At 42.6% G+C, this 18,164-nt stretch overlaps 1 protein-coding gene across 4 annotated transcripts in view; it reads left to right on the top strand.

The window, feature by feature from the left end:
• astn1 (astrotactin 1) overlaps nt 1-18,164 on the top strand; it is a 302,720-nt gene that overhangs the window by 144,562 nt on the left and 139,994 nt on the right. For all 4 annotated transcript variants that reach the window (XM_037457170.2, XM_037457168.2, XM_037457167.2 and 1 more), the window contains exons 14-15: nt 1,295-1,489; nt 7,948-8,075. In XM_037457170.2, the coding sequence (XP_037313067.2) occupies nt 1,295-1,489; nt 7,948-8,075 (323 nt within the window). The remainder of the gene's footprint in view (nt 1-1,294; nt 1,490-7,947; nt 8,076-18,164) is intronic.

The following is an 18,164-nucleotide window of genomic DNA, read 5'->3' as shown; positions in this document are numbered from 1 at the left end:
TCTTAGTATTTTATTGAACTTAAATCGTGAAATTTTTACCTTTTTTCTTGCTTTCACATCTCAAACTGCCTTGTAAAGGTTCCATTCGATTATGGGGAAAACCTGCTTCATATGATCTAAAGCCAGCACACAGCCATGATAAAGCCCTGCTCGCGGTTTTCATATGTTACACTGATTAGACTTCTCTGACTGTGTGGCCATGTCCAGACATCCACCTCACCGTTCAGCATGCGCCACCTGATTCACCCCTCTGGTCAGATACATTCCTGCCTTCAATCTAAGCAGAGGTTCTGACCAGACAGCATCACTGCAATCTATTGACTTGGATATGTGATCTAGAGGTAGTGGAAAACAAAAGTTGTTGTTTGAGGTTGATATGAAGTCCTACAGGAGGACTGTCTCTTTAATAAAACACAACCCGCTGCTGTTTCCAGATGTCATCTGTACGTGAAACAGCGTGAAAGCAGGGACAGTTTGGAGTGAGTAAGAGGGAGCTTAAGTCCATGGCTGATCTTTTTCCCCCTACATCGGCTTTGTTTCACAGAGTACATTATAACCCGGGATGTCAAAACATCATCAATATGTAAGAGCCTTGAGACTACTGTGTTTCTCTTCTTTTTGTTGTTGTTTTTTTTAGATGCAGGATCTTGTGCCAGTTGAGGAGAATTGATGTATGTGGTTGTGGGGTGTGATTTGTGCACATTTTGACGTCTCACGATCCAGTCACGGGGTTTAAATCAATATGTCTGACGTAGTTAAAGAAATTTTCGGATCTGAATTATTTCATTCATTTCATTTCATTCGTTTCATATGATAATTTCAACTGATCAATCATCAACTAAAAGTTGCCAAGTTTTCTATTTTCACTTTGAGCCATCTTTCCTAGGATACACCATTGGTGAAATAATATTAAATATTCTTTATGGCTTCTCAAAAATGTTGACAGGTACATTATTTCATATGATAATTTAACAGCAGTTTAGGATTATTGAGTTTTAACATGTTTTTGGTTGTAAACCCTGTTGTAACGTTGCATATATCAGACTACTAGAATTAAGGTTAGGGTTAGGGGTTTATTTCACACACATACAAGATGAACACAGCTTAAAATCTTCTCCCGTGTTGAGGTGCTCCCATCGGCCAGACCAACCGGCCTCCCCAGAGTTTTAGATTCAAAGCCTTTAGGTTAACAAGCCAGCAACCACTACAACACACAACATGCTAAAATGTTTTACGGCTATTCAAAGAACCGAAGCAGAACCTAAACAAATGACTTGAACCCCTGTCACTTAAGATGCATCGAGGACTACAAGCGCGGCCCAGACGGGAGGTCGTGCCTGCCGCTCTCTGAGGCCTGCACTGAAGGGATAGACTGCGCCGAGGTGGTGGACGTCCCTGCCAACCAGACTGTGTTCGGAGACCTATTTTACGGATACAACAACCACAGCATGGAGAGCACCTCGGGACAGATCCTCAAGGCCACATTCAGGTAAACACACAGGCTTTTTGTTAAGTGGAGCATGCCAGACATTGTTGGGCCTTTAGAGTCTCAGCAGGGGAACCGCTAGCACCCAAGAAAAAGGTATTCAGTCAACTGTCCACTTCCACAGAGACGCATGCGCTCTCATATCTCATTCTGCCTCTGTTCAGGCAGCTATGGTGCATTGAATCGTAGCTGAACCGCTGATGCAACACTCCTGTTATTCTTGACGGTGGTGTTGGTTTGTGCTATGCAGTCCAACCTTTTAGACTCTGTGAGGCTGATGTGTGAACCACACAAATGAGTAATTCAAGTAAGTGAATAGTATTTATAATGCACCTTTTTGAATCTAAGTTTCTTACAAATAATGATTACAACACAAAGCTCAAGAGTACATTTATTACAAAGCAATAGAAGCATCATAGTTTGAAATAGGGTACATAACTGATGCATGAAGTCAGCTGTGACTTGAAGCCGACCCGTCTCGATAGGGGTCACTTGAACGAAGTAAAACTAGCATACCTTGTTCAGAGGTCCTGGTGTCAACAATAGCGGTTCACTTATGTATTTTGAGATTTATTGGAAGTCAGTGACATCAGAACCATGGTACCGTGAGAGTCAAATCAGGTCTTGAATAAACAGTTACTCGGTGATAGCGATGATGTAAAACAAACAACCTATTTCAGGCAAATACCAAAGACAACTAAAACCCAACCACTTCGGAGAGGCTTATGGAATGATTTGCAAGGGGTTTGATGTGGATGACTTCTTTGAAGGCGGTTAATTATTGCTGTACGCATGCTGCAATCATTTCCACTGACCTCAGGAAGCCTGAAGGTCAGCAAAGTCATCTGCGGGACAGGAATTCATTTTGGCCGTGCGAGGATTACGCCAGCTGCCGGAATTTGATTCGCAAAAGCTCTGATCTCATTTGGAAGTGCGTGAGAATGTAAAGCAGCTTCCTTTGCAGATGAGGAGGTGGAAGAGGAAAGGGCACTCTTTTGGGAGGCATGATTAATGCAAGGCCAAATTATAAGAGATGGCAGCAAATGAATTAAAACTGACCAGGAACCAGTGTGCTCTAATTTAATTAGACCAGCATCATAAATGAACACCAAAGATCCGTCAGGGGTTCAAGCCCAAAACACAAATGGAGCCACGGATAACCGAAGGCAGCCTCTGAAGGTAGCTGTAAATCTGCACCCAAGCAAACCGACCTGAATTGTATTGATGCATGCTGGAAGTCAAAGATGTATCAGTTAAAAGGGCACCCCTCAAATTGGACCTGCCATAGGGAGTACTGCTCCGTCTGTGCGTCTGAGTTTTTCAACCTGCAGAAAAGGACATTGACATTTTATATTAGACATAAAGTCTGCATCACAAACTTTACATATTTTGGGATTTACAATTCCTACAAAAGACACTATTGAGTTTCTTTACTGGAGAAGGAGTATGCATTCTCATCGAATCTACTTATTCCTTCCAAATTCCGATTCACTCATTACATTTAGCTGACACTTTTATCCAACGCGACTTCCGATAATTGCACTCTCTCACTCGCACTCCCTCTATTTACTGTGAGACTGCAACACTATGGACCAAAGGTGTGTGCAGTTAAAATGACACCCTAGCTGTCAAATGACTTCTTTAGAAAACAGAGCGACTGAAGGCTAAAGTGCAAAGATGCTATGCGCAGCCTTCAACAGGCATTCACTTAGTCACTAACTATTATGCAACTGAGACAGCACTGGGTTCTCTATCCTCTTTAGATGTTCCGTTTGCCCTTGATTCAAAGCAAGCGAGAGAGAGAGAGGGGGGGGACAGTAAGGGAACCGTTATGTGATGTTCACTGGCACTTCTACAAAAGCGCTTCCTCGCTGCTCTGGGGTGGCACAAAGCATCTGTCGCCATCATTCAGGGATGATAAAAAGTCACATTTGAATATTGTGCAACCACCACAAGAGGTTTGTTGTTGTTACCATCATGGCTACTGAAACATTCTTTACTTTAACTTCTTTTCATTCTTCTAACTCTGCCACCTCACTCAGAACCCCCTCCTAGGTGAACCATTTCTTTTTAATTGTGTGTTTGCGTGGGGGGGCAGGAAGGCGACTAAATGGGTCTTCTCAGTGGCTCCTGTAGGGTTTCGGTATTGTATCTGGAGCACACACAGATGAATAAAGTATCACTCAGGCACGCAAATGCATTCAAACCATGCCTTAGCCAATGCAAAATTTCCTTAAATTTGCATTTGTTCAGGGTGGGATATCCTGGTCACCAAACAAAGTCTGATTTGACAGAGGTCTCACGTGATTTATTGCCTATAATATTCTATACGAGTTCATGGTCTCAATCTCTAGTTTGAGGACTTTTATAATACAGCAGGATGTTTATTTCTGAAATAAATGCTTTTTGAATATCTTTTTGATGCTAACGAACTAACGCATATCCGCAATAAGTGTACGGACCCCCCGATCTGCTGGACAGCCGAACCCTCACAGCTCCGTCCCATCAGAATCCCTCACAGCTCCGTCCCATCAGAATCCCTCACAGCTCTGTCCCATTAGACCGCTGTAAGAAACAGCCACAGAGGTGGTTTGGATCTCTGCACCCAGCACATCTTGCTCATGTTTCATCGTTCAGCCTGGACCCCCGCAATACCTCAAGTGTTAGGAGCATACCACGTCCTCCCCGAGCTCCACCTCCTGCTTCACACAAAGGCTGGCCAGTTAAAAAAAGCATGCTTCCTTCATTTGATTTGAAAATTTCAAATTCCAGCAATGTCATAGTCGTTGGCAGCCTAGTGCTCCGGGAGCACAAGCAGGGACTTTAATTACAAAGCAACAAAAGATATGAGCACTGGTGGCCTAGGGAGGGGGGGGGGGCTGGTATCACTGTGACATCTCGGGAGCACTGATCTGGATTCAGATTACAGAGCTTGGTGATGGGTTCTATCTTCCTGTCTCGGTGGGAGCCACGGGACTCCAGTACTGAGATGTTAAAAGGCAACCTCCTCATTACTCCTTACACCGTCGCCCCTTCTCCTCCTTTCTGTTCCTCTCTCACGCGACAAGCTCAGAGCAGCTTTTAATGAATATTTTAAGGCCTTTTGTTCGCTTCTGGATCAATGAATAAGACCACCTGACAACCCCTCCCCCCAAACTACTCGCAGGCATTTTTTTTGGCTCAGCTGAGCATAATGTATCACCTCAGCCACTCAGGAGGAATACCATCATTGACTCAGTTAATTAAAATATGAAATGTGTCCTAGGGGGAGGGGTGAAGAGGGGTCGTTGACGGCCCTGATTATTACTGGTTGCATTATCTGGGGAATTGCCAAAAACAGAAAGAAAGTGATGGGGGTTGTTCATCAAAAGCGTTCTCTTGCTTTGTCTGGTTCCAACGCAGCAGGTGGCGCCTCCCCTCAGCTCCCTGTACAACTTCTGGCAGTTCAATAAAAGTGCCTTGAACTTTCCTCTCTGTAAATTCCTTTTCTAGCCAGCTGGCTGTTAAATGGCACATGTCGTTGTCCGACAGTTGACCATGAAAACTGTTTTAAAATGGCATTATCTGACGCAGGTGAAATTAGGAATTCAATAAAAAGCTCAAATTCCCCCCCCACACACATCAGTCACACAAACCCTTAGTGCAAGTTGATGATGGTAAGTTACACTATATATGGCTTCTCTTTCATTACTTACTTCTCAGATAATGTTGTGTAAGCACAAAAAACATACGCCTTATCACATACAAGAACTGCAGAGGGCTGTCATATAAGAATTGGAATATATTGTCAAGGAGTGGCTGCTGGTGCAGGTTGAGGGAGGACTCATACGCAGGGCTCTCAACCAAGTGTTCTTTAATAAATCCAAGACGTGCACAAACCACCACGGGTAACAGTAGACAATGACGCGACAGGGGACACCAGGCACACAGGGCTTAAATACACAAGGGAGGTGCAGGTGATTGGACACAGGTGGAAACAATCAGGCAATCACAGGACAAGGCAGGAAGTGAAGTTACCTACAAAACTACAAAATAAAACAGGAAGAAGAACCAAACCGTGACAGAACCCCACCCCCCCCCTCCTCAAGGACCTTCCAGACTGTCCAAAAGGGGAGCAGAACCAGGGAAATCAGACAAGGGGCGGGGGGGAGAGGACCAGGGGACGGGGTACGATCAGGCCTCGTGGAGACGGGGCTGGAGACGGGACGGGCAGAGACGGGCATCGTGAGAGACGGGCGTCGTGGGGCCGAGTCGGGCGGAGACGGCCGTCTTGGGGCCGAGTCAGGAGCCGGGACTGGGGAGGTTCGTGGTCTCCTCCCCCCGGGCTCCTTCTCCTCGGGTTGAGGAGGTCCCGGAGCTCGAGGCACGCCTTCTGGTAGGTTCTGGGACCGACAACAAAGTTCGTCTTGCGCTGCCAGAATTGAACATGCCATGATCTTTTCAAAATAAACTTCTATTTTTTTCGTTCGGCCATTGTTTGGGTTAAACTAACTTCGGAAGCTTTTTCTGGACCTGTGTGGTCTTTCTTAGTCATTACTTCTTTCTTCATGACTTCATGGACTAAGATGTGACAGTTTTGTTTTGTGGGAGACCTACAAACTACTACACTTCATTTTTTTAGCTTCAAATGCTGGATGAGACCAACCTGATTGTGTTTGAGCCGCCGCAAGTACCCCACAGCCGCAAAGCGACTTAAGGGCGACTCGGCATCAATTGGTTTGCTACCTTTGGGAGCTGAAAGGAGGTTTGTTTGAACACGGTTCCACAGAGATTTATCGTACAGAATCAGGCATATGGGTTGCGTTATAAATCTGACCAAAAGAGTGCACATGCATACTTGTGTTTGTGCGCACAGGGTTTTTTGTCATTAATCTAAACAGTTTTATGCATTCGTAGCCCCTGGAGATGCAGATTTGTCCCACTGTCGTGTCTTACTGCTTCACACCCACTTCAGTGACTGTTTACACCCACGGCCATGCCATAAAATGTCAGTTTAATGCTCCAAAGTGTTCCTTCCCAAGCCAGCAGCTTCGGTTGTTCTCAGACTGTGACTTTTTCAAAGGCAAGTTTTTTGGCTTTCTAAATAATCGCGTATTTTAAAGCCACAGTCCCGGACAAACTGCAGGAATCAAATATCGGTATATTACGCAGCGTAAAAATTGTGAGGTAGGGCTGGGCGGTATACTGGTTCAACCAGTCAAATTTGTTGCTAACCTCTTAGTGGTTTTACACTCTTTTTGAATAATTTCATAATATAATAATTTTATTTAATAATTGAAGCAGTAATTGCATTTACAAATTGACTCAAAATAATCCAAGGTAATCCGAGATAAACAAAGACAATGTCATCATCTTTAGTCGCGATTTATTGAAGTGATTCCATCGTGGAACCATTGCATTGAGACAAAGTGTGATGGAGGAAACTAAGTGAGTTCAACCAAGAGTCACTCGCAGCTACAGACAAACGAGGACACCGTCTCTCTGACGGAGAAGAGTCACGTCGTACTAGAACCAACATCATGAAAAATGGGGTGCTTTATGCGAGACAATGTCTCTTCCTTATGCCGCCCAGTCTGCCATAATTGTTGCTATGTATTGATTTCCCCCTCATGACGTGCCATTAAGCATTACTTTACACTGAGGAGAAGCACATTTATCCATCTATGATCATTGTCTATCCTTGCATTTGTCCTCCATCATTCACCCCCGGTATGTCAACACAGCATCATTGCAGAAAACATATTCCATGCAAGTGGGGTCTACAGGGAAGTTTCAATATGCAATGTCATCTACACTTAACTTCAACAAGGCATAGTCCAACACAGCCACAGCACACAATCCTTATATAGGAGCATGGCTTTCTTGCACATCCACGAGGTTGTTCATGTGTTTTGGGAAAAATAAATGGTTTACTCCATGATATATGTCACACTCGGGCTGGGGCAGGATGCAGTGAGGACTCAGGCGCAGAGTTTCTCGATCCAAGTGCTCTTTATTGTAGACAAACCAAAGACGTGCTCCAACGACGAGGGACATATAGACAATGACGCGACAAAGGACAACAGGCACACAGGACTTAAATACACGAGGGAGGTGCAGGTGATTGGACACAGGTGGAGACAATCACGCAATCACAAGACAAGGCAGGAAGTGAAGTTAACCCAGGACCACAAGAGACATGAAACTTCAAACTAAAACAGGAAGCGAGGCCAAACCGTGACAATATATTTATCAAGAAAAAAAAAGGATCTGAAAGTGTTAAAAAAAAAAACACGCCACCCTCACCGCCTTTTATCTATTTTCCTCCAATTCTTCATTGTTTGTCCCCGTTTGTTTGTTTCTATCCATCCTTCTTGCCTCATTGGGTCTTCTTATTTTTCCTTCCTTCCTTACGCACGGATGACTGAGTGCTTCTGTCTCTGACCAGAACCGCCCATTCTCTCCCGTCCTTTTGACACCAGGCAGAAGAACTTTGCCCGCGGCATCGAGCAGCAGCTCCCAGATGGCATGGCGGTGGCATCGGTGCCAACGGAGGTCCAGTGCCACGAGGAGCTGTCGGACCCCGTTCCCGACCCAGAGTACCTCACTGGTAGGAGCCCATTTTTCACGGTTCACTCTGTGCGATATTGCCTCATCGCAGGCCTGTTGTAGATCCTCATTACTCACACAAAAAGAAAGAAAGTCAACGTCAGCGTTCTTAATAGTTCTTGAGCAGCCCGAGGTTTTTTCCCATTCGTTCACAAATATTAGCCATCATTTATAATGGCTGGGCTGTTTGCTATGGGTAGGGGGAGGGTGGGAAGTTACCCAGAGCAGCGAACTTCATCATGGGCCCCAGTGAAGATATCCTACTGGGTTAACAATAACTGGGACCATGACCCAGGACCCGGTTCTCACTGGGTCTTGGTGGGGCTCTGATGCCATGTCTTATGTTTCTGGGTCTAAGCAGACTCTGATCACATAGTTCTTTTGATTAGTGGAGCACCTTTCTCCTAGAAAGTTTATGTACAACAAATATGCAACAGCCGGCAAATGTTTGACAAGGAATGAAAAGAACATAACACTGCCAGGACTGCGTCTTCTCATCCATCTGAATACCAGATATTGTGAGTTACTGAATTGGCTAGTCACCAAATGCTATCTAAGAATTGTCTTTTGTAACCTTTTGTTGTTCTTACAACGTCTACTACTGCTGTCAGGCATCTGCTTACAGCAGCTAACAAATGATCAAAGTTCCTCATGCGTGTTTGATCGACAAAGAAGTGACTTGACACCGGAGATATTTTTACTTTAGCGCAAGTTAGTCAGAACTCTTAACTATTTAACTATACCTAAACAAATACATTGCATTTAACTTTCATGACATTATGTCAACATTTTATCATTGTATTGTCAAGCTTTTCCTTTTGGTTATTTCATATTTTCACATCCTTCACGGTTACGTTTTTGTATTGTGGAGTTATGGGATGATGATAATGGGATAGATGGCAAATTTAATGTTTAAGTTTTTTTCTAGCCTTTATTCCTCTTGACTGGTGAGTCAGAAGTTATGAAAAAGCATCACGCTGTGGTGTCAGCTTTCCAAAAATATGTTGTCAGAAACAAATCTTGCTGTCTTTAAGCTGTTAAATTAGTGCATTTTTTTCTCAGACGTAAAAAAAAAAGATATAGTATAATAATGCAGTGGCAGTACCAATAACACCACATAGATCTGATAGAACATACCAGCAAATGTGTCCAAATGTTTGTAATGAATTACCTGCCATATCAAAGAGAACATTTGTCACATGTGGTGATTTTTGAATATGTGTTTGTCAGTTTGTGACTCTCACTGTTACATATGTGCCATGAGCCAATGGTTCAACTTTTTGAACTGCAATGCAAACAATCACTGACTGCAGATATTGCTTCTTTGTAAATCTCGGTCAATGGTAAATATATAGATGATCATTTATTAATGTGTTGGAGGGATAACCAGAGCTTTACTATCTTTCCCATGGACTATTATATATGCGTTAAGTCAAATCCAGCATTAAAGCTACAGGGGGGATTCCGGTTGAAGGAAGTGCATTATTATTATTTGTACAGTTAGTCAGCGAGGCTTCCTGCTAAATTGCATTAACTTTATCATCATTGCCATCGCAGCACGCACCAATTTCTATTGTCTATTTTGTGAAAAAGAAAATAACACTTGCATTTGCACTGCCATCTCGCAGTTACCTGAGGCCCTGCTCTATATATACACACACACACACACACACATGGCCTTTGTTGTGTTTCTGTCAGTGCGGCTCACTGGGAGCTCACCATCTAACTCAATAATGAATGTGAAGAGAAAATAGAACATTAGCAGAATGTATTTTTTGTATTTTTATTCCCAACTGGTGTGTGCGCACACACACACACAAACACACACACACCAGTCAAGATTCATTAGCTGGGGGCAGTCGGGAGCCATCTCGCCGCTGTCTTCATTACCAGAGCAGCACATGGCAGCAGTGTTTGAACCGCATGCAGCCAGAGAGACACTCTGCTCGCCATGCAGTGACATCGAGCTCTTTCAGAGGGCCAGCGATTTGTATCCATCCGTCTGGACGACTTATTATCCACTGAGTTTGACCTCTCACCGCTCAGCCCTAGCCCCTAAATGTTTACAATCATGCAAGTGCAATCACAGAAAACAACGTTGAATGGGAATTCAAATATAGAAATAACGGGTAAAGAGCAGGCATGTGTAATTGGGAGGATATCCTCTCCCGCTCTGCCTGCATCAGTAATAACCTTTGTTTCTTGTACGGAGTGTGGTGGAGAACACAACAATAGAAATGCTTCCTCCTACGCTGGAGGGGGGCATGACAAGGGGGGCGAAATAGGGGCAGGGGGTACAGTTGGAAATATGTGACACGCGTGATACAGACAGCTGAAGTGGACCAGCCGCTATTCTAAAAGTAGGGGGCTGTTGGAACATTACAGAACTCTTTTTTTTTTTTTAAACCAACAACACAAAAGCAATGATGATACAGAACACATTTCCTGGAGGCTTTTTATTGTTTCTCCAGCTGATGAAGCAGAAACATTCTCTGTTTTGTTTTGATTTCCCTTGACTGCTGTTAGAGCAATATATTTAAAGTAAATTTACAACAATACGGCAAATGTGCTGAAGTTGTTGTTTTTGTTGTGGTGTATGCGTGTGTGTGTGTGTATATATATATATATATAATTATTTAGTCTTTTTCTGGAAATTTTGACCATCTCACAGACTTCCGTAGCTGATTTTTTTTATTTGTGATAACTCAGTTGTCTTCCTGCATCCTCAGTATGAGAATAACTTTGGCACTAATAAGTCGATGTTGAATCTAATTAATTGATCAAACCACCGTTTTCATGGTAAATAATGTTCATACTTAATCAAACCGACAGAAGGCCTAAAGGCAATTGGGTAAAAATGAAAGAAAGAATAAAATGGTCAAATCTTTTCCCCTTGTTTTCACAGATTGAGTAAATGACTTTGAAAACGGTATCTGGTCTAAAGGGAAATAGTTGCACTGTCATGATGCCAAAGACATTTAATAATTTAACAACATTTTGACATGGTAGTCTTCTTATTCAGAGTACCCTTTACCACTACACACATTTAACAGAATCTGTTAGCTCAAATTGAATATAAGATGTTTTTTTTTAGGTTTTATACAAAACGTTGGTTTTGTTAGATTGTCCAAACCAGACACTGGCTCTGCATGATCATTTTACGTCGGACTTAGTTGTCCCCATACAAACAGACAGAAGAGAGAAGTCTTCTGCAACCAAATTCTGCCTGAATGGCCATCCATCTATCTATAATGCCATCGTTTTAAGACTTTTGAGTAGCTCCATGGAAGTTTCAAACAACAACAAAATGGAATTTAGATACAATGCGCTGACAGCTTTTCATCGGCCACTAAAACCTTACATTTCTGAAAATGGTACCACCGTTATGGCAACATGAAAAAAGGGACTCCCCGCAAGCTCTTTCCGATTTGAGATATTTCTCAATAAACTGACAATGTCCCCAACGCCCTGTCACAAATGATGTAAGTGTCACATAAATGCCTCATAAAAGCTGACAGGCATTCACTGCACTCAGCGCTCGGTGCTTGAGGCATTGCAAATGTGTTACGTAGTCGAGTTCATGTTCTGACCGAGCGCCATGGGGTAAACTAAATAACAGGGACGGCCTATGAGAACATGCGGTCATGTACAATGGCATTGTAGCCCCTGTGTGTCTTTCAGTCTGTGTTGTTGGGTCATTCACTGGTCATTTTGCAGGTGCAATTTTATTCTCTTGGATATATACATATATATATATATATATATATATATATATACATCTTTTGTCATTTGAGTACTTGCAAACAGTGCTTAAAGCAAAGTAAACACTGACATAATTCAAGTGGACTAATCCAAAATTCAGAACAAAGTCTATTATAATTAATGAAGAATGTTGGATTTATGGTGATTTATTCCCTTCCCTGCTACCGTAAGGATCTTTCCCTTCTCTTCCCACATAATTATTAACTGGAGAAGGTGAATAATGAATTCGTCTGCTGCACAACTGTAAACCACTGTCATGTGTATGTTTACATTTTTTTGCGTATTTCAAGGTCGGGGAAGAAATATGTAATGTTAATGCAGTTGGGTAACTTGCCTTGTGCTAAGAAAGGTCCCGCCCATCAATGCAGGCTGGCCAATCTGTGTGTAGCGTTTGGTATGGGAAAATATAAGGAACTATAATTATATAGTTATAAGTTTACTATTACGCAGGACACCGGTCTGCTGGGTGAAAGTACCATATTAAGCCACGCGATCCACCCCAACCTCGTCTCTATGACGACTGCTGGCATACGTACCCAGCCTGAAGGCATTAGGAATAGCTAGAGTAACGTTATTTTAACATGATCTTGTTATTACTTGTTTTTCCATTCAGTTGGTGAGTGTGTTCCACGGTCGCTCTGACAGCTTGAAAGTCTTTTTTTTGGTGCTGGTCTGGGTTTTAACTAAGTAGCCGTTGGCCCTCCCACTTCTCAACTAATTTAGGCAGAAATGTACACACCGCTGTGTACACTTTACTGATTTACCTTTTCTTTTTTTTTTACTTTATTTCTTTGCTCTTTAGTCATACCAACTGACCTGGGAAGGAACCAGTTCCTGTTTCAAGTGTAAAAACTTTTTGAAAGCCAGCTGGCAATGTGAACTGGTACTGATCTCTCCCGCCCCCCCTCCCCCACACGGATACATTACAATCATTATGTTGTACAGGGCAGTGACGATCTCACTTATTAGCTCTTAAAGCAGATGGCCAGTCCCACTCTGATCAGATTTATTCTCATAAACAGTTTCCATCTCTCTGTGAAGGCGGGAGGGGGTGGGGGGGGGGGGGGGGGTGTAAAAACATGTCTCGCCCTATCTTGGCCGGGGAAAGTGGTGGCATCATCCACTTGAAGCCACCTGGGGCATCTTCTGTCTTTACTGCACCTGTTCTCTTGGCCTCCACTTTCCTACCGAGCGCACACACACACACACACACACACACGCAGACACACACACACGCATGCAGCCCCCCCCCCCCGCTGGCTCGCCGCCCACCTCCACTCTTCTGCTGGCAGGCCGTCAGCATTACCGCGGTGCCTGCAGTTAGTGGCGAGGCTCAGGTAATTGTCCGTGGGGTAGGCGGTCGTGCCAAGGCTGGCGGGGGGGGGGGGACGCCCGTCGAGCACACGCCACGCCTTCTTGCCTCGCCGACTGGGCCAGGTGCGGTTGGTCAGTGTATTTGTCACAATGTCAGCACTCCTTGTTTCACAAAGCCTCTCCTGGCCCTCGCAAAAAGGGGTGAAATCATTCATCTTCCTATTCATCTTCGGGCTTGGAAGCCATTCATCATGAGGGGCCGGAGACCTCCATCAATTATTCCGCCGGGAGAAAGAGTGAGGAGAGGGAAGCTTGTGAAAGGCAAATACATCTTGATTTAATTGGAAAGCAAGTATGCTCAAGGGCTGCTAAGCATATTTCCCCTAAGATGGAGCTCCGGAGATAATGGAGCGAAAGACGGACGACCGACAAAAGGACGACAAAAAGAGAGATAGCAGGGAGTAAAAAAAGACAATGGATGGAAAGCTGAGAGCAAAGAACAAAAGGAGAGGTCCTAACAAGCGAATGAAGGACAGGCAGAGCACTGGCAGAGACACACACACACGGGGTCAGATCAGTGTCACTATTAATGAACACACAAAGAAGGCTTCAAAAATGTACCATGGGATTTTTACATCAGTAATTCTAAAAGATCTATTTCTCACGTTTCATTTATGTGTAAACATAAGTTTGTACAAAGAAGATTCACAAATATTTCTCATGCATACACGACTATGTCTTCAAAATAGTCATTTTCCATTAAAAACATTTGTTTTTTGCGATTATTTGAATCACTCGCATGTTTCCTTCATTTTCAAAAAATGTCTCTTGAAGGCAAACTTAATTTTTATTCATTCATTTATGGTCTCATTTATGAAAATTATATTTTTTCATATTTGATTTAGCACAAGAGCTTCGGTGTTTAGAGGAAAGTTTCAAAGCAGAGACACCGATTTGAAATCCGCTCTTTTACTGGTGGTTGATAGATTTAATCAATGTGTTGTGACACAAACTTCCAGTTTGGATTACTACAAGTGCCCTGACCCTCGGGGTACTAATTTGAGGAGGAAATTTATTATTGCATTTCTATTTTAATTATTGCTTTGTTTACCTCCAAAAAAACCCGCCCTGGGGCAGTGGTCCACTGTTATATTTCCACAAATAACCCACTGGATGATTCTACGTTACACATCCGGTTACGCTGTGTTAATCACTGCCAGTGACAAGCTAACAAGCTAACAAACAACATCAATAGATAGCAGATGCTAGCCGCATTGTGATACATCCATGAGTTGCCAGACCAGAATTGACTAAATATACATCATGCTGTAAGACTGAGTAAGAAAGTAGAGATGGAGACAATAGACTCATGTTTGCAATGTTTAATGAGGTCATGTATCAGCTCAGGATCCTTTTTCTGTAGATTTCTATATAATCAGACTTCCCTTTGCCACTCGACCTGCCGGTCGCTTCACTTTTCACAACTGGAGGTGATTTATAGCGGACCCGATGTTTCCTCTAACATTTATTTGATAAATAGATCAGAGGCCCAAAATATTCCTGCAGATCGTGAGACAGTCGCTGATATCAGATCCACCAAAGTTCTCGACTAGGGCAGCGACTCTTTGCAGAGACGTTTTTGATTATATTGTCTTTATGTGTTATATTGTAAATAGGGCTGCGCCCGTTAATGGCTTATTCTCTCAAATGAATGAATGAATTAAAACGCTGAAAGTCCTTTCATTCAGTCCGTCATTGGCTGTAATCACAAATACAGACAAACCATTTGGGGAGGGGCCTAAGACTGTTGCAGCGCTCCATTGAAGCGAAACATAGAACATAGTAGAGAAATGGAGAAAGATGGACATTTGGACATTGTGTTTTTATTTTGGATTTAGTAAATCCCAGCTAATTTAATTAGTACTATTATTATTACTTAGTGTTGGACCACTTCCCCTCACACAACAGTGATAGAATTATTGATTGTTAATGATAAAAGAAACATGTTTCAGCTGGTACCTGTTCAGATTTAGAAAATGGTAACGTACCTGATGTAATGTCGTGATAGTGGAATGTGATCTGCTTTTCTATAACAATCAAGATCAAACGTTAATGTGTAAGGGTTGATTTTTAAATAATGTTTAAGTTGAGATTTAAAATAAATATTTGAATGTGTGGTTCCTGCTGTTAAAAGGCTCCTCATTTGTTTAAACAGTACTACCAACACCAAGAAAATGATGTGTTGCCCCTGACTAATTTAAAAGCATTTACACACTTTAAAACCTTCAAACCTTTTCTAGAGGGTAACTTGAAGCTTGTCATTGATGAATTACCTCAAATTCTTCTTTGACTACCCTGGCAGTACAGTCCTTTAATTTTTCTAAATGCACCAACCATTTGGTACCACGATTCAGTTATTAGTAGTTTTCGAGCATCATGTTTCATTTATTATTCCATACGGCTCCTCGAAAGCACGTGGAACTCAACGGGAAGGTGCATGGCAATATTTAATAAAATTAAAAAAAACGTAACAACAGAGCTCGTTTCTCACTGTGAGCGCCTCGTCACTGGCACATGTTTTTCCTTCCTGGGATTGCCAGCGCTGTGTGTATCTGTGTGTGTGTGTGTGTATGGGAAAGTGAGCCTTCAAGATAGTCCATCACACATCCTGTGAAATGTGAAAAATGTTGCCAAGACAGTTTGTAAATTCATTTTATGATACTTTTTACGTTGACGGTTTGAAAATATAATTTATATATATATATATATATATATATTATATATATATATATATATACGGTAGCTAAAATGTATGAAATCACTGTTGAATGGACTTTTTCACATTTGACATTTAAGCTGAAAGGTTAAGTTACAAAGTTTGAATGCCAATTGTTCCAAACTCCTATACATTAATAATAAATGCTTATTGGTCCGTGTTCTGGAGTAATGAATTTAATGGCAATCAGTGCAATTTGCTGATAGGATTTGAATTGATTTGAATAGATCACCTGCTCTCTTTGTCTTTTCTCTCTACTTGAGCTGGAGCAGGGCTGAGTAGTTGCCATCAAGGTCGTCCTCTTTGTCCCCGGAATCCCCTGGGCTGGTCCCCCCCCCCCCCTGAACCCCCTCCCCCACGGCCTCGCCACACACTCCCCCCGCTTGGCGAGCCTTAAGATATGTCAGCGCCGCGATGGCACATAATCTATATTTCATAAGGCCTTGTTATAATTGGTGGCAGCGAGGGAAGGTCGTGTCGTCGGGGGGAGGGGGGGGGGGGGGGGACTCGTCTTTTTCCGACGGTGGCCCCCTCCCCCGAGGAGTGAATTGAGCAGTGGTGTTCTTCTCTTTTTTCTGTAAGGTGTAGCGGAGAAGTGTGCTGTGGGAGCAGAGCTTTGAAAACCACGCAGGGCATCATTTATTCAGCCCCCATCCCCGGGGAGGGAGTTTAAGGATTGTTGACTAATTAAAAGTAAAACATTTAAGCAAGTTTTTGTTCAGTTGAAGATATATTTTTTATTTTTGTACCCTTTCAAAATAAAGGGTTAAAAACTTTTAACTGGTGCCTAAAAGCAGCAGAGAAGAGTCCTTTTCATTGGATGTGCTTTAGATGTCTAAAAGAGGACGAGCTCACTGCAGCAATTCTCCAGTATCCTGATGTATAATTGCTTCTTTAAAAAAACAAAGAAACACCGCTTGGGCAGCCTTACAGGTCCTCTCTCCGTTTTGAAACAGCTTAAAGGAGATTAATTGACATTGGTCTTAATTCTTAAGGAACAATATCACCAAAGCGATGGGATATTCTTAAAAATGTATAATTCAAAACCCAAGGAAAAGGAGTTGAGTTCACTGGTGGTTCATATTTGACTCTCTTCCTCCTTAATGTCAGTTCTCATCTTTAATCCCATTATCTTTGCAAAATTGGAGATTCCTTCACATAATCACATCATACTAATGGGCCAGAGTCAGTTTGTATGTAACAGTATTTCATTTGGTACACGAGGAACAGCTTACGGTTCCATAATAATTCAACTGGGCCAATTATATATCCCGATGCTGTGTTGATTGAAGGTTGGCTTATTAATGAGTGAGATGATCACACAGGCAGTTCTGTTTACAATTCATCTTAACATTCAATCAATTTTATTGTCCCATTTTCAGCATCAGGACAAATAGGAACCATTCGAGCAGCCCTTTAACGACTGACACTGTTTATTGCGGAATAATACTTTTGGTGCTGTATGGTTAACTAATAGTCCACTAATATGCATTTCTACAAAGACATCTCAAAGAACAACACCTTACACAAACGTGGTTGATCAGAGCTGGGTTCAATGACGGGTCTGCTTTTAGCAGCGTGAGCCTGCAAGAGCAACTGGGAGTCTCCCATTATAATCCAGTAGATTGGATTTTAATCTCGCCCGGCTGCCGGAGGAGTCGTGCCGAATCCGGGAGGCAAGGATTCATTTTGTAATTCTGATTCTGCACAAACGAAAAAATGAAAGGTGGTGAGACCTTTTGATCAAAATACAACTAAGATTCTACGGCTACGCATGCGTCGTGAGCTTCTCTACTACCCCGTGTTCTAAATAATACTGAAAGCAGGGACCAGAGATTGTGTGTCATTACCCTTTTTAGTGTCCTATAGGAAGCGCTCTGATGCATGTGTGGTTAACATGTGCTCTATATCAAAGTAATGCAGTGCTGTACTGCTTTAGTGCAATGGCAATACTACAACGCTTTTACAGTACAGTGCAAAGTCTTTGTTTGCATTTCACAAGGCGCACTGCAGGTGTTTGCACAGTACCAAGCTGCCTGCTAAATAGTTGGGTTCTAAGCTTCTCCTTAAGGCAGTAATAATGCTGTTAACAAGCATCCGTCAAATGAATGTAGTCAAAGTCATATTTCCTGTCACTTTTTTGTTGCCAATATGCCACCCTGGCGTACATCCCGGAGGTCAGTACGAGGAATCATGAAGTCTTTTTCTTTTGAGAGATCTTTTTTTTTTTTCTACACA

This window comes from Pungitius pungitius, chromosome 15 (assembly GCF_949316345.1).
Source record: "Pungitius pungitius chromosome 15, fPunPun2.1, whole genome shotgun sequence".
Classification (NCBI taxonomy): Eukaryota; Metazoa; Chordata; class Actinopteri; order Perciformes; family Gasterosteidae; genus Pungitius; species Pungitius pungitius.
Note: the sequence above shows the minus strand (reverse complement) of the source record. Positions and strands in the feature narration are given on the sequence as shown.